General features: G+C 38.6%; 2 protein-coding genes across 8 annotated transcripts in view; one reads left to right on the top strand and one right to left on the bottom strand.

Moving 5' to 3' along the window:
- LOC131836678 (uncharacterized) overlaps positions 1-23,486 on the bottom strand; it is a 43,141-nt gene extending 19,655 nt beyond the window's left edge. Inside the window, exons 1-4 of one of the 7 annotated variants that reach the window (XM_059182307.1) lie at positions 23,346-23,486; positions 19,152-19,259; positions 9,022-9,147; positions 3,193-3,449 (exon numbers count right to left, since the gene is read on the bottom strand). In XM_059182307.1, coding sequence (XP_059038290.1) covers positions 3,193-3,449; positions 9,022-9,102 — 338 coding nt within the window. In that variant the 5' untranslated portion in view covers positions 9,103-9,147; positions 19,152-19,259; positions 23,346-23,486. Of the gene's footprint in view, positions 1-3,192; positions 3,450-9,021; positions 9,148-17,576; positions 18,089-19,151; positions 19,260-20,284; positions 20,472-23,318 lie in introns of those variants that run through there. The other 6 variants (XM_059182308.1, XM_059182310.1, XM_059182309.1 and 3 more) reach the window with 6 other exon arrangements.
- Positions 23,487-23,504: 18 nt separating this feature from the next.
- The window catches only part of MTHFD1 (methylenetetrahydrofolate dehydrogenase, cyclohydrolase and formyltetrahydrofolate synthetase 1), a 59,874-nt gene continuing 58,340 nt past the window's right edge, over positions 23,505-25,038 (top strand). The window contains exon 1 of the mRNA XM_059182300.1: positions 23,505-23,699. Within this exon, the coding sequence (XP_059038283.1) occupies positions 23,659-23,699 (41 nt within the window). The 5' untranslated portion in view covers positions 23,505-23,658. The remainder of the gene's footprint in view (positions 23,700-25,038) is intronic.

Genomic DNA, 25,038 nt, shown 5'->3' on the forward strand with positions numbered 1-25,038 from the left:
TTCATCCACTTCTGCTTCAGCTTACCTCCCAGGGTAGCCCTGTGCAGCACCCCAGAATCCCCTGGTCTAGGCCCCACCTTGGCTCTAGCTGTTCTGCCAGGGTACCCTCTGCACAGGGATACCTAAGATATCCTGTTTGTACCCACTTCAGTTTCAGCTATCCTGCCAGGGGGACTTTTGCACAGAGAACCGAGGATCCTACCAGCCTGTGCCCATTTAAGCTTTAACTGTCCTGCCGGGGTGATCTGCATGAAGAGCTCCAGGACCCACTGGTTTGCACTCAATTCATCTTCAGCCATTCTGCTGGTACACTGTGTGCACAGAATCCTGGGACCACCCAGGTTCATACTCACTTCGGCTCCAGCCATCCTACCAGGGTAGCCTTAGCACAGAGGGCACTGGGAACCTCAGCCCATGCCAGACACAGCTCCAGCCAGCCAGCCAAAGTCACCAGGCACACACAGCATACACAGGAGATGACATTACACAAGACCATTCCTTCAAGTTTAGGAGAAGTAGTTGTCCTCCATAATTCATAGAAACAGACAGTCCGGCAAAATGGGGAGACAGAGGAATATCCCCTGAATGAGTGAGCAAGATAAAACACCAGAAAAAGAACTAAATGAAATGGAGATAAGCACTATGCCTGATAGAGAGTTTAAAGTAATGATCATAAAGATGCTCACCAGGTCAGAAAGAAGAGTAGACTCAGTGAGAACTTCAACAAAGAGAAAATATAGAAGAGAACCAATCAGAATTGAAGAGTACAATAACTGAAATGAAAACTACACTAGAGTGAATCAACAGTAGATTAGAGGATGCAGAAGAATGTACCAGTAATCTGGAAGACATGGTAATAGAAAGAACCCTAGCTGAATAGCAAAAAGAAAAAAGAAATTTTTTAAAAAAGGATAGGTAAGGGATCTCTTGGACAACATCAAGCAAACAATATGCATTATAGGGGTTCCAGAAGGAGAAGTGAGAAAGGGAAAGAAAAGTTATTTGAAGCAATAGCATCTGAGGGATGCCTGGATGGCTCAGTTGGTTGAGCATCCGCCTTTTGGTTAGGTCAGGATCCTAGGGTCCTGGGATTGAGCCCTGCATTGGACTCCCTGCTTAGTGGGGAGCCTGCTTCTCCCTCTCCCTCTGCAGCTCCTCCTGCTTATGCTTGCTCACACACATTCTCTCTGCCAAATAATTAAGTAAAATCTTAAAAAAAAAAAAAGGGGGAATAATAAGAATTCCCTAACCTGGGGAAGGAAACAGACTTGAAGCATGGAGAGCTCCAAACAAGATGAAATCAAGGAGGCCCAAATCACCAACACATAATAATTAAATGTCAAAGATTAATGATAAAGAGAGAATTTTAAAAGCAGCATGAGGGAAGCAATTAGTTACATGCAAGGGAAATCCAATGAGTCTCTCAGCTGATTTTTCAGCAGAAACTTTGCAAGCTGGAAAGATGAGGCAAAGAACTGAAAGGAAAACACCTACAACCCAAAGTAGTCTGCCTAGCAAGGTTATCATTCAGAATTGAAGGAGAAGTAAAGAGTTTCCCAAACAAATGATAGTTAATCGAGTTCATCACCACCAAACCAGTGTTACAAGAAATGTTAAAGGGAGGGGTGCCTGGGTGACTCAGTGGGTTAAAGATTCTGCCTTTGGCTTGGGTCATGACCCCAGGGTCCTGAGATCAAGCCTCACATTGGGCTCTCTGTTCAGTGGGGAGCCTGTCTCCCACCTCCCCACCCCCCACCCCACCGCCTGCCTCTCTGCCTACTTGTGAGCTCTCTCTGTCAAATAAATAAATAATATCTTAAAAAAAAAAAAAAAAAGAAATGTTAAAGGGACTTGTTTAAGTGAAAAAGAAAAGGCCATAATTAGAAGTAAGAAAAATGTGATATAAAATATATCACAGGGGCGCCTGGGTAGCTCAGTGGGTTGAGCCTCTGCCTTTGGCTCGGGTCATGATCTCAGGGTCCTGGGATCGAGCCCCACATTGGCCTCTCTACTCTGCAGGGAGCCTGCTTCCTCCTCTCTCTCTCTGCCTGCCTCTCTGCCTACTTGTAATCTCTCTGTCAAATAAATAAATAAAATCTTTAATAAATAAATAAATAAATAAATAAAATAAAATTGGGCAAAGGATTTGAGTAGATATTTCTATTTCTACAAAGAAGATACACAAATGGCCAATAAGCAGATGAAAAAATGCTCAACTCTTTAATCTTTTGGAAATAGAAAATAAAGTCACAGTGAGACGCAAATTCATACTATATTCTAGTGGTAGAATAGCTATCATAAAGATGAACGTTAACAAGTGTTGTTGAGGATGTGGAGCAATTGGAATGCTCAGACATTGCTGGTGGGAATGTAAAATGGTGCAGCTACCTTGTAAAATAGTCTGGAAATTCCTCAAAAGTAAATTAGAGTTACTTCATGACCCAGCTTTCTACTTCCAAAGCATATCCTTAAGAGAAATGAAGTATACAGTCACATAAAAACTCACACAAGAATCATCACAGCAGCATCATTCATAAAGCCCCTCCAAAAAGGGGAAACAACCCAATGTCCATTAACTGATGAATGGATAAGGAAATTGTGGTATATTCATTCATTCAACAGAATATTATTTTCAGCCATAAAAAGGAGTGGAGTATACAGATTTATGGTTCAACATAGGCTAATCTTAAAAATATTGCACTACGTGAAATAAGGGAGACACAGAGGCCATATACTGTATGATGGCATTCATGTGAAATGCCCAGAAAAGGCAACTCAGAGAGAAAGAATGTAGATGAGTGGTTGTCAGAGACTGGACAGAGTGATACAGAGTAATTGCTAATGGATGTGGGGTTTCTTTAGAGGGTGATGAAATGTTCTGGAATTGAGTAGTGGTAATGACTGCACAACCTTGTGAATACACTAAAAACTACCAAATTGTGTACTTTAAAGAGGTGAATTTTTTCTTTTCTTTTTTAATGAAATACAACTGATTAAAAGGTTGAATTTTAATCATATGTGAATTATATTTCAATAAAAATGTCTTTTTACACATAGTAATTTTGAGTCAGGTATTAAAGGAAATCTTACTAAATTTAATTTCCATGATCAATCAGGAATATAGAGTTTATATATTCTTTTCAAGCTTATGACAAATGACATGTTTGAAAAAAAAACTAGAAAATTTCCTACCTTAGATGGTTTTCTAGTTCTATAATTCTTTCAGTTAGATCCCAGTTGCCTCTTTCAAGATTCTGAATATTGGTGTTTTTCAAAGATTTAATTCTGGTTAGAGAAGCAATGAGTTCCTCTAGATCCTTGATATCATCTTTCAGGGACATTATCTGGAAAGACTGTTGCACATTATTTTCTTTATAACTTTCTAGCACATTCTTCATCTCTTGCAATGATGTTTCTTTTATGAAGAGCTTGTTTTGAAGATTTCTTAGCTAATGAGAAAGGGAAAATCATAATTTTGGTTTTAGAAAATTCATTATTTTAAATCATTATGGGTATTTAATTTATACATCTTTTTTTTTAAGATTTTTTTCTTAATTTATTTGACAGACAGAGATCACAAGCAGGCACAGAGGCAGGCAGAGAGAGAGAGAGGAGGAAGCAGGCTCCCCTCTGAGCAGAGAGCCCAATGCGGGGCTCGATCCCAGGACCCTGAGACCATGACCCAAGCCAAAGGCAGAGGCCTTAACCACTGAGCAACCTAGGTGCCACTATATGTCATTTTTTTAAAAGACTTACTCATTTATTTTACAGAGATAGAGTGAGCAAGTGGGGCTGCAAAGGGAGAAGGAGAGAGATAATCCTGAGTGCAGAGCCGGACTCAGTACTCGATCCCTGGTCCCTGAGAGATCATGACATGAGCCAAAATCAAGCGTCCGCCACTCAGTTGATTAAGCCACCCAGGTGTCCTTATTATACATTACTATACAATAAAATGAAGACTCTCAAATTTCCTAACAGCATATTCCAATGTTACATATTTTAAAAATTATTTCAGGGGGTGCCTGTTTGGCTCAGTTGGGTGCAACTCTTGATCTCAGGGTCATGAGTTTGAGTCCCATGTTGATTGTAGAGATTACTTAAATACATAAACTTATAAAAAAAATAAAATAAAAACCAAAGCAGTGTAATTTAAAAAATCATATCAAAATGACACATACGGTTTGGAATAAGTTATTTCATTCTCATCAACATTAAAGTTGTTCAAATCTTGTTATAAGAGTAAATTATACCAATAATGAAGTCTATAATTCCTAGCAGAAAATAAATACTTAATGCTTTGGTCATAGATGTTTGCTTTATGCTGGTTGTGATGAGAAATGGATTCCGAGGCCTTTCTTCTAAAAGAGATTCCACTTGTTTCCTGGCCTTGTCCTTCGTGATCAGAGAAATGGGTGGATAGGAGAGTGAAGAGAAAGACTATATTTTAAAGGCAAACAAAGGAAAGAAAAGATCCTAAAGTTATGAAGAGTGATGACCTGTGAGAGGGGAAGCAAGAGTAGAGAGCCACAAGCTGCTAGCTGAAAAAGACCGGGGACATCTGGGTGGCTCAGTCAGTTAAGTGGCTAAGTCTGGCTCAGGTCATGGTCCCAGGGTCCTCAGATCAAGCCCTGCATCAGGCTCCCTGCTCTGTGGGGAGCCTGCTTCTCCCTTGGCCATTCCTCTTGTTTATGCTCTCTGGCTCTTTCTATCTCTCTGTCAAATAAATAAATAAAAACTTTATTATTTATTTATTTGACAGAGAGTGAGATCACAAGTAGACAGAGAGGCAGGCAGAGAGAGAGGGGGAAGTAGGCTCCCTGCTGAACAGAGAGCCTGATGTGGGGCTCAATCCCAGGACCCTGGGATCATGACCCGAGCCAAAGGCAGAGATTTTAACCCACTGAGCCACCCAGGCATCCCCAGAGTGTGTTTTAAAACCTATTTATTTATTTATTTATTTATTTTTAGTTCTATTTATTTATTTGACAGACAGAGGTCACAAGTAGGCAGAGAGGCAGGCAGAGAGAGAGGAGGAAGCAGGCTCCCTGCTGAGCAGAGAGCCTGATACAGGGCTTGATCCCAGCACCCTGGGATCATGACCTGAGCCAAAGGCAGAGGCTTAACCCACTGAGCCACCCAGGCGTCCCCAGAGTGTGTTTTAAAACCAATTTATTTGCTTACTACAATGGGCTAAGTATTCTATGAAAAATCCATTTTTTAAAAAAAAATCCATTTAGAAAAGACTTTAATAATAAGATCAAATGTTTTAAAAATGGAAAGTTCAAAATTCATTTATATCTCTGTAAAAACATATTAATTAGATTAGAGTAATTTCTTGATTAACCCTTTTTTAAAAATCCTCCCCTCAAGTTACTAGGTCTGTTCATTTTACCTCTGTCTCTCATATCTACCCCTTTCTTTCCAGGCCTGCTGCCTTGCTGCCTTGTCTTGTGTTAGGGCCCCATTGTCTATCTCAGGCACTGTTTGATACAAGACCTCCGACTTGATCTTCCTGCTTCCCATCTAGCATCTCTCTAAGCCATTCTTTATTTGACCAACCAGCCTTCAGTATCTTCTATGTTCCAGGCACGTGCCAGGAGAAAATTAAGAACTCTCGAAAATTTATCAGCTCATCAGGGAGACCAATTTTAAAACAAATAATTAGAATATACCTTAACAGATACAATAATAGTGGTATGAGCAGAATGTTCTAAGAATACAGGCAAAAGATATCTATTCTATCCTTAGTTGTCACTTCAGATCATATAATATCACTCTTCTTTTAAAGGTCATATGATAATTTATGTTTAGCTTTTTATGTAGAAAACACCTTTGAAATGATAACACTTTAGAATGAAGGCAAGATTAGTGGTTACCACAGGTTGACAGTAGGAAGGAAGTGGGTATGGATATGAAATGGCAACAGGAAAGATCTTTGTGGTGTTCAAACTGTTCAGTATCTTGACTGTTTAGAACTTTATACACACAAACACACGAATACAAGTTAAACTGGGGAAATCTCAATAAGATTGGTGGACTGGTAGATGTGTTGCCTCAATTTCAATATTGAGGTTGTTATATTTTGCAAAATTGTGGAATAAACTCAATAAAGTTTATAAAGGATCTCTCTGTATTATTTCTTTTTTTTTTTAAAGATTTTATTTATTTATTTGACAGAGATCACAAGGAGGCAGAGAGGCAGGCAGAGGGGGCCGGGGGATGCAGGCTCCCCACCCAGCAGAGAGCCTGATGTGGGGCTCGATCCCTGGGATCATGACCTGAGCCGAAGGCAGAGGCTTTAACCCACTAAGCCACCCCAGTGCCCCTTTCTGTATTATTTCTTAAAACTGCATGTGCGGGGCACCTGGGTTGCTCAGTCGTTAAGCATCTGCCTTTGGCTCAGGTCATGATCCCAGGGTCCTGGGATAGAGCCCCACATCAGACTCCCTGCTCAGCAGGAAGCCTGCTTTACCCTCTCCCACTCCCCCTGCTTGTGTTCCCTCTCTTGCTATCACTCTCTGTCAAATAAATAAATAAAAATCTTTTAAAAAAAAACCTGCATGTGCTTCTTCAATTATCTTAATAAAAATTGCAAGTAAAACTAATAATAATTGGTTCTGATATATTTTTCTTTAGCAGCAAAATTGGTATTGCCTCCATTCTCCCCATCCAGAGATGGCTGCATCTACTAGGTTTCTACTATTTGCCTTATTACTACACTAAAGAAAGAAAAAAAAAAAAAAAACTTATCCGCATAAACACAGTCACATTGCTCTCACAAATGAAAAATTTCCATGAAAAAATCACACTAAAAATACTGGCAAAATGCTTTAAATGTATTTTAAGTTTAACACACAGGCCTTATTATATATATTATGAGTAACATTTTTTTACAAGTTGTTTAACTCCTATTTATTCCTATAGCAGCCTACCCAGCACTATGCAAGACTTTTAGTTCAATGTCATAGTGCCTAAACCAGACAACACAATCACCAACTGAACACTTTAATATTTACCATGTCTATATCTGGCTTTTCTTAAATATAGTCCCTCTTGTTCCTATTTCTCCATTATTGGGCAAAACACAGGATAATTATTTTTGTATGTCCAACAAAGAAGTAAAGTTGATTATAACAAAAAATTTTAGATTCATACAGTGAGCAGAAAAACTGCCTTATCAAGATAATTGTGTTCCTGTGGATTGAATAATAGGCTATTGGAAAAGAGAAAAATAACTTATGCTGAAGGTATTCTGTTGAAATTACTAGATTCTTTTATTTATATATACCATCGAAAACGAAGTCAAAATGAGACCTCATAGAGCCGTTCATATTTCTGCTTTGATAAATAGGTTAAAAACATTTATAGTTACCAAATGATTTATGTACATGTAGAGAAATACTTTTTAAAAGTACTTTGAGGGCACCTGGGTGGCTCATTCCATTTAGAGTCTGCCTTTGGCTCAGGTCATGATCTCCAGGTCCTGGATGAGGCCCGGCATCTGGCTCCCTGCTGAGCAGGGAATCTGCTTCTCCTCCTCCGTCTGCCTCTCCCCCTTGCTCATGCTCTCTCTCTCTCAAATAAATAAATAAAATCTTTAAAAAAATAAACAGTACTTCAAAATTCTTAAAAATAGTTTACATTTAGACAAGGTTTAAAACTTGTGATCTTTTTTGACCATTTGGTTTAAAACGCATCTTTATGAATTAAGCATAGACCAAAAAGCCTTAATCTAATCCGAATCTGAATGATCAAAAATCCCAAACTTAGTAAATATTAGTAGGAAGTTATACTGTGGACAAGAGCATTGATGCAACCCATACTGAAACTGCTTTAGTTTTCAGGTATTGGCATTACATTTTTCTAGGGGGAAAAAAAGACAAATTAAGAAATATTTCCAGTGTTATAAAATGGATTGACTTATATAAACCCCATTTAAATTTAAGTTCATTCATCTCTATGCTAAAGGAAGGAAAATATTAGAATAAATAAAACTGAAAGAAATATGTTTTTATCTACATATATATAGACACAGAGACTAGATGGCCATTTATAAGCCAAAAAAAGAGGTCTCAGAAGAAACCAGCCTTCTCACCACACACACACACACACACACACACACAGTCATTATGTGAGGTGATGGAAGTATTAATTAACATTATTGTGGTCATTATTTAGCAAAGTATATGTATATCAAAACACCACATTGTACGTCTCAAACTTAATGTTATATGGCAATTATATGGCAATAAATCTGGGAGGAAGAGGAAGAGGAGGAGGAGAAGCAGCAGGCAGAGGGAGAAGCAGGCTTCCCACCAAGCAAAGAGCTGGATGTGGGGATCCATCCCAGGACCCCAGGATCATAACCTGAGTGGAAGGTAGACGCTTAAAGGACTGAGCCTCCCACACTCACGTTTCATCAAGTATTATATAAGACTAGTGGATATTTGACATTTGCTGCTATGTGTTTTGTTTTGTTTTTTTTTTAAGATTTTATTTCTTCATTTGACGGACAGAGATCACAAGTAGGCAGAGAGGCAGGCAGAGAGAATGGGAAGCAGGCTCTCCGCCTAGCAGAGAGCCTGACGCAGGGCTCGATCCCAGGACCCCGGAATCATGATCTGAGCTGAAGGCAGAGGCTTTAACCCATTGAGCCACCCAGGTGCCCCAGTGCTATGTTTTAAATAGGAAATCAACCTTTCCACTAAAAAATGCTTAAAACATAAAATTTCTTATTTTTACATAAATTTTGAGCATCCTCAACACTATTTTAACAATACAGCATTTAGCAGTCACCTCAAAAGCACTTAAATACATATGATTTATCTCAAGAGAATTTATCTAGCAAAAGACAGACTTGGGTCTAAATTAGTGCTTCTCCATGATAAGGCAGTTCAATATTGAGAAAAAAGCAAAACTGGGTTAAGATAATACTTTGAGCCCTTATCAGAATGTTTCTCTTCCTACTTTTGCAGAGGACATAATTTCCCTTGGCATTTTATTTTCAGATAATCCATATACCTCAGCTAAAAGATTCTTGTTTTTCACCAACAAACCAGTAAGGTCAGGATGGACTGGGTCAGCTGCCCTTTTGTTGTACATCACTGGGTTCTTGGTCGTAACCACAACAGGTGGATCAAAACAAGCCTACAAAGAGAAATACAAATTAATTAACTAAACATGTATCCTACTGATGAAAACCAACAATGTTGTAACCCACACAAACTCAAATAAGCAGCTTTCAACAAAATACAACTTTAAAATATTTATTTTGAGTTGCTATGGTAACCAATGCAATCGGTCTCAGGAAGATAACAAGTAACATGTTGACCTAAAAGACTACTTTGTTTTTTTTAAAAACTGCTACCTGATAATTTATAACACCTTAAATAAAGCACATCTAAATAAATATAATTTCTAAGAGTATAGGAATCAAAAAAACACAAATAAGATATCTGGGGAAATTTTAACTCACATCCAATAAAAACTTTATAAGAAACATGAAATATCAGAAGGCCCCTGATGAAAGATATACCAGTATTTGTTTTACTTTTGGTTACAAATCAATTCCTGTGCATTATATTATTATACAAATCAATTTCTTAAAATCTGACTTTAGTAAATCAATAATTTTGTGTTCCTTCCATATCTATATTGAAGGTAAAGATTAGGGTATATTTACCTATAATACAGTATCTCCTCGTATTGTCAAAAGGGTATGCAAAATGTAATTGTTAACATTTTTGTTAAGTAACTTTTGTTAAGAACAAAGTATGCAAAGTATAATTGTTAACACTTTTGTTAAGTAACTTTTGTTAAAAACAAAGTTTGCATGATTCAAATAAAACCAAGAAAAATGTATTAACATAAATCTCTTAAAAGTGTATAAATGTATCACATGGTGCTTAATGTACTGAAGGAACAAAATGTCTTTTTTTTAAGTTATCGGGTTTTAGAATTTTATGCTTACCAAGATAATAAGAAATAGAACTGCACAAGAAAATACGAAATAATTATGTTTAACTATTTAAAGAAATAAAAGAGGGGTGCCTGGCTAGCTTAGTAGGTGGAGATTGCAACTCTTGATCTTGACATTGTGAGTTCAAGCCTCAGGTTGGGTATAGAGATTACTTGAAAATAAAATTCTTGGGGTGCCTGGGTGGATCAGTTGGGTAAGCATCCAACTCAATCCTGGCTCAAGTCATGATCTCAGAGTCATGAGATGGAGCCCTGTGTTGGGCTCTTATGGAACATGGAGCCTACATAAGATTCTTTCTCTCCCTCTCCTTCTGCCGTTCACTCCCCCAGCTTGCACATACTCTCTCTCTCTCTCAAAATAATAATAAAAATAATATGAAATAAAAATACAATTTAAAAAATCCTTAATAAATTTTTTTTTAAAAAGAGAATTTTGAAAATATAAATAAGTCACAAGACCACAAAGAATAAACATGTTGGAAAAAACTGAGCAAGATTCCAGAAAGGAAAAGTATAATAATTTTAATTCAAAAATTGAATGGACACATTAAAAAGCAGATTAGACCTAGCTGAAGAACAAATGGATTTTTTTTTAAATTTCATTTATTTATTTGACAGAGAGAGGAACAAATGGATTTTTTTTTAATTTATTTATTTGACAGAGAGAGGCACAGCTGGAGAGGGAACACAAGCAGGGGAAGTAGAAGAGGGAGAAGCAGGCTTCCCGCCTAGCAGGGAGCCCAATGTGGGGCTTGATCCCAGAATCCTGGGATGATGACCTGAGCCAAAGGCAGACACTTAATGACTGAGCCACTCAGGCACCCATGAATGAATGGATTTATATGAAGGAATTATCAAGAGGACAGCATATAGGAAAAAATAAGTGGTAAATATAAGAGAGAGTTTGAAGACACAGAGAACAACATGAGGTGGTCTATCATATGTCTATATGGAGTCCGAGAAATTTATAACTTAGAGAATGGGCAGAGTCAATATTAGAAGACATAATGCCTGAGAATTTTACAGAATTGTTGAAAGATATCAACAAATCTCAAGAAGAGTAAAAGAATTCCTTACCTATACACTCATAATGAAATTGCAGAATAGCAAAGAATTATCTAAAAAGCAGATAATAGAAAGGACAGATGGTTACAAAGAAATAGCTGTTGGGCTGGTGAGTGGCTTCTTAATAACAAAGAAGCTAGAAAACAGCAAAATGATAGCTGTAATGCACGAAGAAAAATATATCATCTTTCATTGATTCTGAGACACAAGTTTTCTCATCTCTGCAGTTGGGATGCAACTTTTTTTTTTTTAATTAAGATTTATTTATTTATTTGAGAGAGAGGAAAGGGGGTTAGGGGCAGAGGGAGAGAAAGAATCTCAAGCAGAGTCCTTGTTAAGCATGGAACCCAACACAGGGTTCAATCTCACGACCCCTGAGATCATGACCTGAGCCAGTATCACAAGTCAGATGCTTAACCAACTGAATCACTCAGGTTTCCTTAAGTGGGATGCATCTTAAAGTTGGTATCTCTTCATACTATGGATAAGTTAGCTGGCAAGGTTTTTTTTTTTTTTTTTTAATATTTTATTTATTTATTTATTTGACAGAGATCACAAGTAGGCAGAGAGGCAGGCAGAGAGAGGGGGGCCATCAGGATCCCTGCTGAGCAGAGAGCCTGATGCAGGGCTTGATCCCAGGACCCTGAGATCATGACCTGAGCTGAAGGCAGAGGCTTTAACCCACTGAGCCACCCAGGCACCCCATATATTTTATAATAGTACATAAGATAGTAGTGTTTCTTCAAGGATCTATTATAACTGGCAGTTAGAATTTTATTCTGAATGATATTATATTTTAATATGGGATAGCATAAAGACATTTTGGCAAACAAAAACTGAATTTACCATATGCCCTCATTTAAGAAAATTATAAAGGATAGATTTCACATAGAAAATTAACTCACAAAGTCTGAAATACAAGCAAGAATAATGGACAAGAAATAATAGTAAAAATGTGGGTATATTTAAACAAGTCTTAATTTTTAAAAATCTGATTTATGTTTGAAAATAAAGAATAGAACCAATACAAGACAAAAAAAAAATGCATTCAAAGGGGAAAAATAATTTAAAGTACTATAAAATCTTCCAATTTCTCAGGAGTAACATAAAAATTTCAGTTAGCTTTGTTAATTATACATGTTGAAACAGCTAATATAATTACTAAAACAGTAGTCATATAGCATATAATTTCTAAAATAGTAGAGAAGGAAAAAATGGAATGAAAAATCAATACAAACAACAAAATAAAAATATAACCAGGGGCGCCTGGGTGGCTCAGTGGGTTAAAGCCTCTGCCTTCGGCTCAGGTCATGATCCCAGGGTCCTGGGATCGAACCCCGCATCAGGCTCTCTGCTCAGCGGGGAGCCTGCTTCCTCCTCTCTCTGACTCCCTCTCTGCCTACTTGTAATCTCTGTCTGTCAAATAAATAAATAAAATTTTTTTTAAAAATTAAAATTAAAATTAAAAAAATAAAAATATAACCATTTTTTGGCATGATAAGAGGAAGGAAAAGGAAACAGAAAAATAATGAGACAATAGAATATGCATAATGTAATGACAGAGATCTATCCAAATAGTAATATCAATAAATGTAAATGGACTAAACTTTCCAGTTAAAAGCAAAGATTATCAACATTATTTAAAAAGCAAACAACTGAAAACTCACATATCAGATAAGAGTTTAATAGAAAAATAACTTGTGGTATATTCATACAAAAAATACTACACAATGTTGAAAATTATTATTAATCACATACATCAACACAAATCTCACAAAGCAAAAGAAGTAACAAAAGAATAAAAGCAGTATAATTCTATTCAAGTAGCCTTTCAAAAATGGATAAAAATAATTTTAATTAGGGATACAAATATGGGTATTAAACTAGGAAGAAAAGCAAGGAATGATTAACACAAAATCCAAAATATCTACTATTTAAGTGTCCAACTCTTGATCTCAGCTCAGGTCTTGATCTCAAGGCCATGAGTTCAAGGCATTGGGCTCCAACATTTTATTTAAAACAAATTTTAAATAAAAATAAAAATAAAATATCTACTGTTTTGAATTTTAGGTGCAGCAAAGGGATTCAGTTAGGAAGAGACACACAGGGAGTCTGTCTCAGGTGCTGCAACTTTCTATGAAACTAGGAGGCAGGTTCATAGGTATTTTTCTTATTATCTAATCTGTGTGTATACATTTTATAATTTTCTAAGTGTGACATAATTTAAAAAAATAAATTCATACGCAAAGCACATACTTATGAAAGATGAATATATAGTCAAACACACATCAAACATATCAGATTGAAAGGAGTTAGAAATGGAGATGGGGGAAAAAAAGAAGAGCAACCTTGTACAGAAAGACGGTAATGTACCATGAACTAACATGACTGACTTGACAGCATACCTGAGATCTAACACAGGGGTACATTGATTAAACAGTGCTAGGTGTATTATTTAGTACATTGCAATATCACTACAACTTTTTTTTTATTTTTTAGTTTTATTTTCTTTAAAGATTTTATTTATTTATCTGATAGAGAGCAAGATCACAAGTAGGCAAGAGGCAGGCAGAGAGAGAGGGGGAAGCAGGCTCCCCGCTAAGCAGAGAGCCTGATGCAGTGCTTGATCCCAGGACCCTGAGATCATGACCTGAGCCAAAGGCAGAGGCTTAACCCTGGGCCCCCAGGTGCCCCTCACTACAACTTTTTTAAATAATTGTATTTAATAATATTTCTTTTTATTTCCTCTTAATATTTCAGTGCATATTTAGCTTTCACCATTCTGTAAGAAAGGCATGTACAGAAAATATCCATTATTTTTTACAATATCATTAAGATTTTTTTTTTAAAGATTTTATTTGTCAGAGAGAGAGAGTGAGCACAGGCAGACAGAATGGCAGGCAGAGGCAGAGGGAGAAGCAGGTTCCCTGATGAGCAAGGAGCCGGATGTGGGACTCGAGTGACACTGGGATCATGACCTGAGCCAAAGGCAGCCACTTAACCAGCTGAGCCACCCAGGCATCCCATTAAGATTTTATTTTTTTTTATTTTTTTTATTTTTTTTAAAGATTTTATTTATTTATTTGACAGAGAGAAATCACAAGTAGATGGAGAGGCAGGCAGAGAGAGAGAGAGAGAGGGAAGCAGGCTCTCAGCAGAGAGCCCGATGTGGGACTCGATCCCAGGACTCTGAGATCATGACCCGAGCCGAAGGCACCGGCTTAACCCACTGAGCCACCCAGGCGCCCCCCATTAAGATTTTAAAACACCAGGGTGCCTGGGTGGCTCAGTGGGTTAAACTGAGTCCTGCATTGGGCTCTCTGCTCAGCGGGGAGCCTGCTTCCTCCTCTCTCTCTCTGCTTGCCTCTCCGCCTACTTGTGATCTCTCTCTGTCAAATAAATAAATAAAATCTTTAAAAAAAAAAAAAGATTTAAAACACCAATAATAAAAGTATTAGCTATTACATCCAATTAGGCTTTTAATTTATAAAAATAAGAAATAGTCACCCTGTAATTTATTTTTTGTAGCTAGCTCTTTCAAATACAGCTTGAAAATGTTTTTATTTCATATTTAGAAGATATGGACAAGGAGGCATGCTATATAAGAATACTCACTGCAGCTTATTTATATAAGAAAAAATGTATAAAAATTGTGATATATTAATCTGTAATGAAATTCTATGCAGCAGTTCATGTGCACAAAGTTAAGTGAATCAAAAGTATAACTTTCAAAAACGTAAGACTGAATGTAAATAGCATAGCAGAAAGTCTAGAATACCATTTATGTAATTTTTTAAATGTCCCAAACAGAAGTATCCACATATATATAAGAACATAAAGGTTATGTACTTAGTTCAGAATAGTTATCTCTGAAAAGGAAAAAAAAGGTTTGGGGGTGTGGTCCAAGATGGTCAAATAACACTTCGTAGAAGTTTATCATAGCAGCTGCCTTAACACCTCCATCTCTTACAGCCTCAGTCCCTGGGTGCACTCACCCCCTTTTCAGTCTAGTAACCAAGATGCCTAATGCTCAACAACAGGGACTCCAGGGTCTGCCCCAGTGCTAGGAATGGCAAAGATTCTTACCGGTTAATGTCTGATCCTACTTGTTAAATTTTTTATATTATCCATCCCCAAAACTGGGGATGTGATCAAAAGTTACAAAACAGTCTTTAATGTTATCAGTGGGGTTTTATCTCTCTCCTTTTTTAAGATTTTATTTTTAAGTAATTTCTACACCCAATATGGGGCTGGAACTCATGACCGTGAGATCAAGAGTCACATGCCCTACCAACCCGGCCAGCTAGATGCCTTTCCGTTTGAGTGGTTTACAACTGGAAAGGGCCTGACATGCTGGAGATAAAAGAAGCATGAAACAGATGTAGTAATGGTGACCCAAGGTGCTTCCGAGGAGAGTCTGTATAGAGCATCCAGGAACTGATGCTGGGGTATGCCAGCACCAATAGCAATGTCTTCAGGAAGGTTCCACTTGAGAACCTCACAGCTTAACCAGACTTCAGAAGGAGGTGCCTGCTGAACCTGTTGCTTGGAGACAAGGCAGATCTAGTTTCTAAAGATAGTATCAAACCACTGTTTAAATTGTAACTGGTTGAAACAGCCTGCTAATGTACATATATGCACTCATATCATACATAGATGCTATTTATTAATCCTATTTATTCACACCTGACTCGCAAATATCTTTCATTTTCAATTTCTCTAACTATCAGGAACCCTAACTATATCTCTTGAGATTCAGCCAAAAGATAAGTCTAACATGAGTAAATAATGTAGCATCCGATAGCTCATAGTGTTCTTTCTGCTCTGAGGAATGCAAAATGTAACTTTATATTATAATTTTTATATATTCAGTTTCCCAAGAACTTCAGTACTGCCTTAAATCCATATTCCTTACCCAGTTCAATTTCATACATTATCTTTCTCTTCTAAAGTAAAAGAAAAAGAAGAAAGTCATCTTCCATGTGTTTATTAGGTAACAGAAAAAACACACACACAAAAAACTGAGATTTCTTTTTAAAGATCAGGGGATATATCAAGGAGGGGAATGAGAAAGCAGATTTAGAAACTGGGGACTAGAAGGACTACATGTAAGTAGAGAGTATGTGTTTCCTTTGCTAGTTAGTATCTTCCAGAAAATTGAATTTTCTCAGAATACAGGAATTTTCAGAGGAAAAAAAATTAAGACGGTGAGATTTGAATAACATGGAACAGAAAGCATGAAGGCCTGATTTTACTCATTAACCCTGAAATACATTTTGGAATTCCTGTATTATTTCCTTTTACTGATATTAAAGGCAATTATTAAAGAACAAATATCTCTGGGGAGCCCCACTGGCTCAGTCACTAGAACATATGACTCTTAATCTCGGGGTTGTGAATTTGAGCCCCACGCTGGGTGTGGAGATTACTTAAAAATAAAATCTTCATAAATAAATAAATAAACAGAGTATAAATATCTCTAATGAGACTTTAATCTTTTCCTCATTTTCATTATTTAATACCTAAAAGTCATTACTGCATTAATCCCTTTTCTAAGAACAAAGAAGAGAATAAAGAAAACAACTTAAGTTTTGGTAAATGAAAAGGGACAACAAACTGCTCCTCAGTACTGGAATGAGAATGATAGCAGAGATAAAAGACTTCTTAAGAATTCTATTCTTTACTTTTATTTCCTTCATATTTTATGAATCTTATGCTCTATTAAAAGCAAATTTAGTTAATGAGTTTCACTCATATCATCTCTAAAAAAATAGGCTATTATGTGGGACAAACTCTATCTCTAGAAGCACAAACATATAAATCCTTCAATATCAGTTCAAACACCACCTCATTCCTTAATTTCTGCAAGGTGAGGGTAATTATGCTCTTTCTTTAACTCTTGTAGGGTATGATCTATATTTCAAGTGTTATCTCATTCAATATTATATTATGTAAAAATCTTATCTCTTCTACTACATTAAAGGTACCTAAGAGCAGGATCTATGCCTGGTTTATTTATTTATTTTGTTTGTTTGTTTTATTTTATTTTATTTTTTTCAGTATTCCAAAATTCATTGTCTATGCATCACACCCAGTGCTCCATGCAATACGTGCCCTCCATAATACCCACCACCAGGCTCACCCCCCCCTTTACCCCTCCTGGTTTATTTCTATCATCCCAGAGTAGACACAAAAATAACACATTAAACAACTAAAGGACTCAATAGGAAATGAAAAACCTTAATACAAAGTTAACTTCTATGGATAACTTCTATGGATAATACAGTTAACAAAGTTAACTTCTATGGATAATAGTACTGTTTTCCCAAATTAACTTTATATAATAAAAATGTATTAGGAGACTAAGTAAATAAAATACAGCAATATGACACAATTATTCTGTGGTTATAGGTTTGCACATGACTATTCTATGTTTTCTGTGTGCTCATAAGATTTATCGATACCTCAAATTAAAAAGGTATAGTATGCTATACTATACTATGCTTTAGAAAGTGAAAACCATAAATTTTTACCATATCAGGCACAAGAGAAAATTCCAAATCAAAGTTCACTTCCCAGAAGAAACCTGAACTGTCCTGTAGGAGTGGTTGCCTTGCACAATTTGTCAGTAGAATGTTTGCACATCAAAGAAGCTGTTTCTAGGTAAACGCATCACAGAGGTCCTAGGAAGGAAAAGTCCTCCCAAAGTGATACAGGAAGGCCTATGGTTATTTCCCTAATGAATGAAGTGAAAACGTGAAGTGGTTTTCATCCAGCATTAGTAAACTTAAGAACTCTTAAGAAAGTGATCCCACTGAAAGAAACCCTTCCAGTAAATGTGAAATTTGGGGTCTTTCCTTTGTGAATTTCTTGAAATAGTTTAAATTTTTTGTCTCCAGTACCTACACCTCTTAAAGGGAGAAGTACTTTGAGAGGAGCAAATGATTGGCTCAATCTGCTATTCCTAAAGCAAAAGATGATTTGTCTGAAACACTGATATTCTAATTCTTGGAAAATACTTTTACTCTAGAGAAAGTGTGTCCCTTTATGTATACCAGAATCCTTAGGATTATACTTCATATATATATAGTGGTCCTCAACTCTGCCTGAATATTAAGTGTCTCAAAGGAAGCTTTAAAAAATACTGATACCCTGATTCCACCCCAAGTTCTGACTGGAAATTGGTCTACACTGGAGGCTATGCATAATCTTTTCTTTTTAAATCTACACAGGTAATTTTAATGTGACTTTAGGGTTAAGGATGACTGTTCCACTATCTTCATTTATATATATTTTTAAAGATTTTATTTATTTATTTATCTTTAAGAGAGAGAGAGAGAGGGAGCACAAGCAGGGGGAGCAGGCAGAGGGAGAAGCAGCTCCCTGCTGAGCAAGGAGCCTGATATGGGGCTTGATCCCAGGACTCTGGGATCATGACCTGAGCGAAAGGCAGACACTTAACTGAATGAGACACCCAGGTGTCCCCATCCACTATCTTCATTTATATAAATGATAAGAACAAGGCAGTAAGAAGTGATATTCATTGGAATGAGAGTAATAGTTAATAACTAAAGTAAAAAAATGTTCTTTTTTCCCCTAAAAAAGATTCTAAAATTTATATCCCTGAGCAGCAGGAGTGTAAGAATGAACAAGACGGGAAATGTATTACAAAGCTTACAATCTGGTGGAAAAAGCGAACACATATATAAATAAAATCATTTTACAAAGTGGTAAGTGTTGTGAATAAAATAAGCTAGTATCACAGTTATCAGGTAAATAAGCAGGCAACCTTTGATAGTATAGTCAAAGAAAACCTCCTTTACATGTATTAACATAAATTAAACCATATTGTACATTTTACTGGATAACCTGCTTTTATCACTTAACAATGTATGAAAACTATCCTACACATCTATACACATCTATTACCTATCTACCCCTCCTTTAACAACTGTATCCATCTTGATGGAGATTTTTTTAACTATTGAAACCAACACTTTGAGGAACACTTTGGTACATATATCTTTGTTTAAAAGCATAAATATCACTATAGGATAAATTCCTAAAAGTGGAATTAGAAGGTCAAAAAAAGCATGTATTTGGGATACCTGGGTCTCGGTTGGTTAAGTATCTTACTCTTGATCTCAGCTTATGTCCTGATCTCAGGGTGATGAGTTCAATCCCCACATTGGGCTCCATGCTGGGTGTGGAGCCTACTTAAAAAAAGAAAAAGAAAAAAAGAATACATTTAAGCTTCTGATAGATATTATCAAATTACCCTCAATACGTTTGTAAAAAATGGAGATCCTGCAAAAAGGATATACTTTTTATTCAAGCAACTGCCAATAAGATCATTTGAATAAAAATATTCTGAAAAAAATATTCTTTCTTTCTCTTCTTGGTGAAATGATTGATTCTCAGTCTTTACCTGATTTGACCAATCTGCAATATATTTTAATTACCCCTTTTCCCATGAAACACTTTTTTTTTTTTAAAGATTTTATTTATTTATTTGACAAAGAGAGATCACAGTAGACAGAGAGTCAGGCAGAGAGAGAGAGAGGGAAGCAGGCTCCCTGCTGAGCAGAGAGCCCGACGTGGGACTCGATCCCAGGACCCCGAGATCATGACCTGAGCCGAAGGCAGCGGCCCAATCCACCGAGCCACCCAGGCGCCCTGAAACACTTTTTTTTAACCTGTCTTTTAAAGCTGTATGCCTTTGCAGATCTCCCCATAACACACTGGACTCTGGTTTTTAATCTGCCCCCCAGTTTTCTCCTCATCCTTGAATTCTGAACACTGAAGTGCCCCAGAAATCAGTTTTTGGTCCTCTCTCTACCTACACCCATACCCTTCATGGGCTCTTACCTAATCTTGTAGACTTAAATGTGTTTCCATTTGGATGTCTGAGGGGCAGGAAACATCTAAAAAACATCTAAAACTGGGTGATGAAAACATCTAAAACTGAATTAAACCTCAAAACCTGCTCCTGCCACAGTGTTATTTCAACTCAATAAATGACAACTCCACTTTCCTAGTTGTTCAGGTCAAATACTTTCTCTCATTGTCTTACATCCCAACTTCCTCTTTTCACTTAAGTTTCTGCTCAAGTCAGAATTCCCAGAGTAGCCTTTCTTATCACATTTCTCAAACAGTACTCTCCTGCCTCTTACCGTCATTACCCATCATGTCTCAACATCTAAAATTATGTGTTTATTTAATTGATCATTGCTTCACTTACCAGAATATTAGCCGGGGACAGAAAGTTGGTTGTTTTGCTATGGCATCTCTAGCACCTTGAGCAGTAATTTTGTTGTTAGCACAGCAGCCACTCAGTAACTATTTGCTCAATGAGTGAATGAATTATACAAATCATACGAAGGCATTATTACTATTGAAAACCAGGCTGTTGAGCTGGCAAGGCAATATATTTAGACAAAGGAAGGTGAGCATTTTTTCATGTGTCTGCTGGTCATTTGGATGTCTTCTTTGGAGAATGTCTGTTCATGTCTTCTGCCCATTTCCTTTTTTTCTTTTAAAGATTTTATTTATTCATTTGAGAGAGAGAGTGAGAGAGAGCATGAGAGAGGAGAAGGTCAAAGGAAGAAGCAGGTTCCCCATCGAGCTGGGAGCCCAATGCGGGACTTGATCCTGCTACTCCAGGATTATGACTTGAGCCGAAGGCAGATGCTTAACCAACTGAGCCACCCAGGTGCCCTCTTCTGCCCATTTCTTGATTGGATTATATGTTCTTTGGGTGTTGAGTTTGATAAGTTCTTTCTAGATTTTAGAAACTAGCCCTTTATCTGGTATGTCATCTGCAAATATCTTCTCCTATTCTATCTGTTGTCTTTTGGTTTTGTTGACTATTTCCTTTGCTGCACAAAAGCTTTTAATCTTGATGAAGTCCCAGTAGTTCATTTTTACCTTTGTTTCCCTTGCCTTTCTGGGAGTGTCTAGCAAGAAGTTGGAGCAGCCAAGGTCAGTGAGGTTGCTGCCTGTGTTCTCCTCTAGGATTTTGATGGATTCCTGTCTCAAATTGAGGTCCTTTATCCATTTTGAGTCTATTTTTGTGTGTGGTGTCAGGAAATGGCCCAGTTTCATCTTCTGCATGTAGCTGTCCAATTTCCCAACACCATTTGTTGAAGAGGCTGTCTTTTTTTTCCATTGGATATTCTTTCCTATTTTATTGAAGATTAGTTGATTAAGTTGTGTTTCTAGTATGTCCACTTGTGCAAATTACCAGAAAAAAAACTCACCAAAAATTCTTTAATTCTACTATGGTGGTGGTTGTACAAGTCTATAAATATAGTAAAAATCATTCAGTTGTACATTTAAATTAGGTGAATTTTATGGCATATAAGTTATCTCAGTAAAACTGTTAATAAACAAAAAAGAGATTCTCTAATTTCACACATAAAGCTACTAAATATCCTCAGAATTTAAAATAAGGCAAAAGCACCTACCAAAAGTTTCCCCAACCTCCCAAAAAAGAATGAAGTTGAAAAGATGAGCTCTTCCATTAGTGAAACATGGCACCCCAAAAAATGGTTTATAAAAGAAACTATATTTGGTCAAATCCAAAGTGACCTGAACAAAATTGCTCTCAAAGAGATATAGGCACCCTCAATTTACAGTAGCCAATATATGTAAACAACCTGTACCATGGAAGGAAGAATAGATAGAGACTGTGATACACAATCCTACCCACATATATATAGATTATTCAATTATAAAAAAGGAAATCCTGCCTTTTAGGATAATATGGACCTCGAGGTCACATGCTAATTGAAATGAGAGAAAGATAAATACCAGAAGAAACCTACATGTGGAATTTTAAAAAGCCCACTTCATATACATAGAATAGAATGGTGATTGCCAGGGAGTAAGGATGTTAGTTAAAGGGTATAAACTTCCAGGTATAAGATGAATAAATTCTGGGGATCTAATGTTCAGCATGGTGACTATAACAATAGTTAAGAGAGCAGATCTTAGGGGCACCTCGATAGCTCAGTGGGTTAAAGCCTCTGCCTTCCGCTCAGGTCATGATTCCAGGGTCCTGGGATCAAGCCCCACATTGGGCTCTCTGCTCACTGGGGAGCCTGCTTCCCCTCCTCTCTGCCTGCCTCTCTGCCTACTTGTGATCTCTGTCAAATAAATAAATAAAATAAAATAAAATAAAATAGGAGAGCCTCTCAACCTCAGCACAATTAACATTTTAGACTAGATAATTCTGGGTTGGGGGGTGCTATGCATTGTAGGATATTTAACAGCATCTCTGGCCTCTACTCACCAGATGCCAATCACACTGACCCACAAAGTATTATTAACAACCACCACAAATGTCCCCCAGACATGGCCACATGTCCCCTAGAGGACAAAATCATCCCAGGTTGAGAATCACTGCTAAAAAAAATAAAACCAAAAAATAAAAATAAATAAATCTTAAATGTTATGGCCACACACAATGCTGTTGTAATCATGTGAGAGAATGGAGATGTTAACTAACCTTATTGAAATTATTTCATAATGTGTACCAAATAAACTTGCATACTTTTTCTGTCAATAACACAGGGGAAAGAAACCAAGTGCCTTGTACAACTTGACTTCAGAGCTCTCCAGGGATGACTGTACCGTAAGCACATTAAAACGCAGCTTGTTTCCTGGAGCAGAGTGGACGCCTGTGGAGAGGGAGCGTGTGCCTTGGCCGGTGGCTCGTGGGTTTTAAGGCCCGCGTCCTCTCCAACCCCGGATCTGCGCGGGGAGCTGACAAAATCTAGGCTTGCGGAGCTGACGTCCCTCCCCGCACGGACCCACCCCGAGGTCGCCCCGGGGCACTTGGAGCCACACAGCGCTCCAGCTCAGAGGGGCCTTCAACAGCGCGCAGGCTCCGACCCCGGCCAAGCAGGCGTCACTTGAGATTTTAAACCGGTGACGGGCACTATCCGGACCCCGGGACTCAAAACAGGGGTGCGGGTCCCACACCAGTTTGACAGCGTCGGGGGCAGGAACGCCAGAAGGGAAGCCGCCTCACGGCCTGCGGGTTTCATCCCTGCAGGCCAGCCCTGAGCCCCACCATGTTCTGCGCGCGGGAGCCTGCCCGGATATTTTCCTGGGAAGCCACGCCCTCTGCCCCCGGGGCGACACCTTGGCGAGCCCAAGCCAGCCCAGAGGTACAAGCCTCGCTCCCGCGCGCGCCAAACCGTTCTCCCGCGAGATCGCCCCTCGGGCTCCGCCCGCTGCTCCGCCCAGGAAGGGCTGGTATCGAAACTGACCCCTCTTCCGCGAGTTCCCCGCCCTACAAGAAGACGCAATCCGAAAGGGTTTCTTCCACCAGCCAATCATTTCCGCCAGCCACTCATCACCGAGTTCCTTCATCTTTCCGCGGCATCGAACTTCCATATCCCCGCTCTTCGCTACATCAGGCCTTTCCGTTTTTCCGGACTGCGCACGCGCATTGGCGGGGGGCGCAGGGGTTGGGAGGAGCGCAGGCGCAGAAGCAGCATCTCCGGGGTAGTCCCTAAACACGTGGGTTGGGTTGTCCCGCGCGCTGGTGAAGCTAGTGGATCCTCAGTTTTGGTGGTGTCCATCGTGGGCAGCGGACTAATAAAGGCCATGGCACCGGCGGAAATCCTGAACGGGAAGGTGGTCTCCGCGTAAGCACCTGTCATTGTTGTTAGGGCATGTTGGGCTGCAGGCGAGGGTTCTGAGCATAGTGTGCAGGTCCCCAGGTTCCCATTTTTTTTTGCTGGAGGTACACATGTAGCGCAAGAGTAAGGCCAGCCGGGTGGGGAGGGAGGACATAGTATTGAACTCGTCACACCTGGAGATCGGTCCCTAGCGGTCAAAGAATGGGGCCTTGGGCACAGTCCCGAGTTTCTAGAAGGGCTGCCCCGTGCCTGGGCTCGCTGGCTATTGTGTTTTGGCGGCCCGAGTGGGCTCCCTAAAATGCAGCTGCTGACGACTTTCTGCCAGGAGAGTGTGTTTGGGACTGTCTGAAGCGCCATAGTCAGAACTCATTAATGCAGTTTACCCCCCTCCCCATAATTCAGCGGTGAGGAGACAGACTAATGAGGTGAAAAAACTTGACAAGGTCATAAGGCTGATTAGTGATGGAGGGACTACTTCCAGCGCTGGCTTTTTCCACTACACCTGAGTCATTTGCTAAGTGGAATCTAGTAAACTTCCTTTCCTTCAATTTCATGCTCTTCAAAAAACCTTGTCTCCCTCCAGGTCCTAGAGTTACTTTCAAGTTTGGCTCTTGAGTCCTGCGACTATTCCCTATTGCATTTGACCTACAGGAAATCTAAAATGTTTAGCTAGTGGATAGGATTGCGAAACACTCCCAGGAAGTACACCCTGCTGCTTTTTGTCTGGGAAGTGACTGGTGGCGAAATACCAGAGTAGAATGGGGAAGGATGTATCTTGTGTGACTCTCCTGGAAGTTGATCTTGAGATCTTTGACCTCATCAGTTACTTAGTAGTTGCTGTAGTTGGCAACAGTAATTGCCCTGTGAACTTGCCAACTCTGTGAGTAGAGGTCTTTGAGTGTGTTAGGGAGTCGTTGTTGGTGAAACCCACCCTGGGGCAAAATGATTTTGCCTGGAAGGTAGTGATGGTGGACAAAGAAGGTGAGATATACAGGAGATATACAGTAAATGGTAGTGAATCTTTCCTGTAGGTAAAGAGGAACTCCAGACATTTAGACTCGAAATCACAATACTTAACATCTGACTGCTTTTCAACTTGTGCTGTGCTAAACTGCACGGTTTCTGCTTGCCTTTGCTTTTTGTTTGCTTATAGTCAAACCTATTCCCTTTACCAGTGGCTTTTCTGATAAAGTCTTCTTTAAAAAAAAAAAGAAGAAGGGGCATCTGGGTGGCTTAGACGTTAAGTATCTGCCTTCGGCTTAGGTCATGATCCCAGGTGCTGGGATTGAGTCCCGCATTGGGCTCCCTGCTCTGCGGGAAGCCTGCCCTCCCATTCCCCCTGCTT

The sequence above is a fragment of the Mustela lutreola genome, chromosome 7 (genome assembly GCF_030435805.1).
Source record: "Mustela lutreola isolate mMusLut2 chromosome 7, mMusLut2.pri, whole genome shotgun sequence".
Classification (NCBI taxonomy): domain Eukaryota; kingdom Metazoa; phylum Chordata; class Mammalia; order Carnivora; family Mustelidae; genus Mustela; species Mustela lutreola.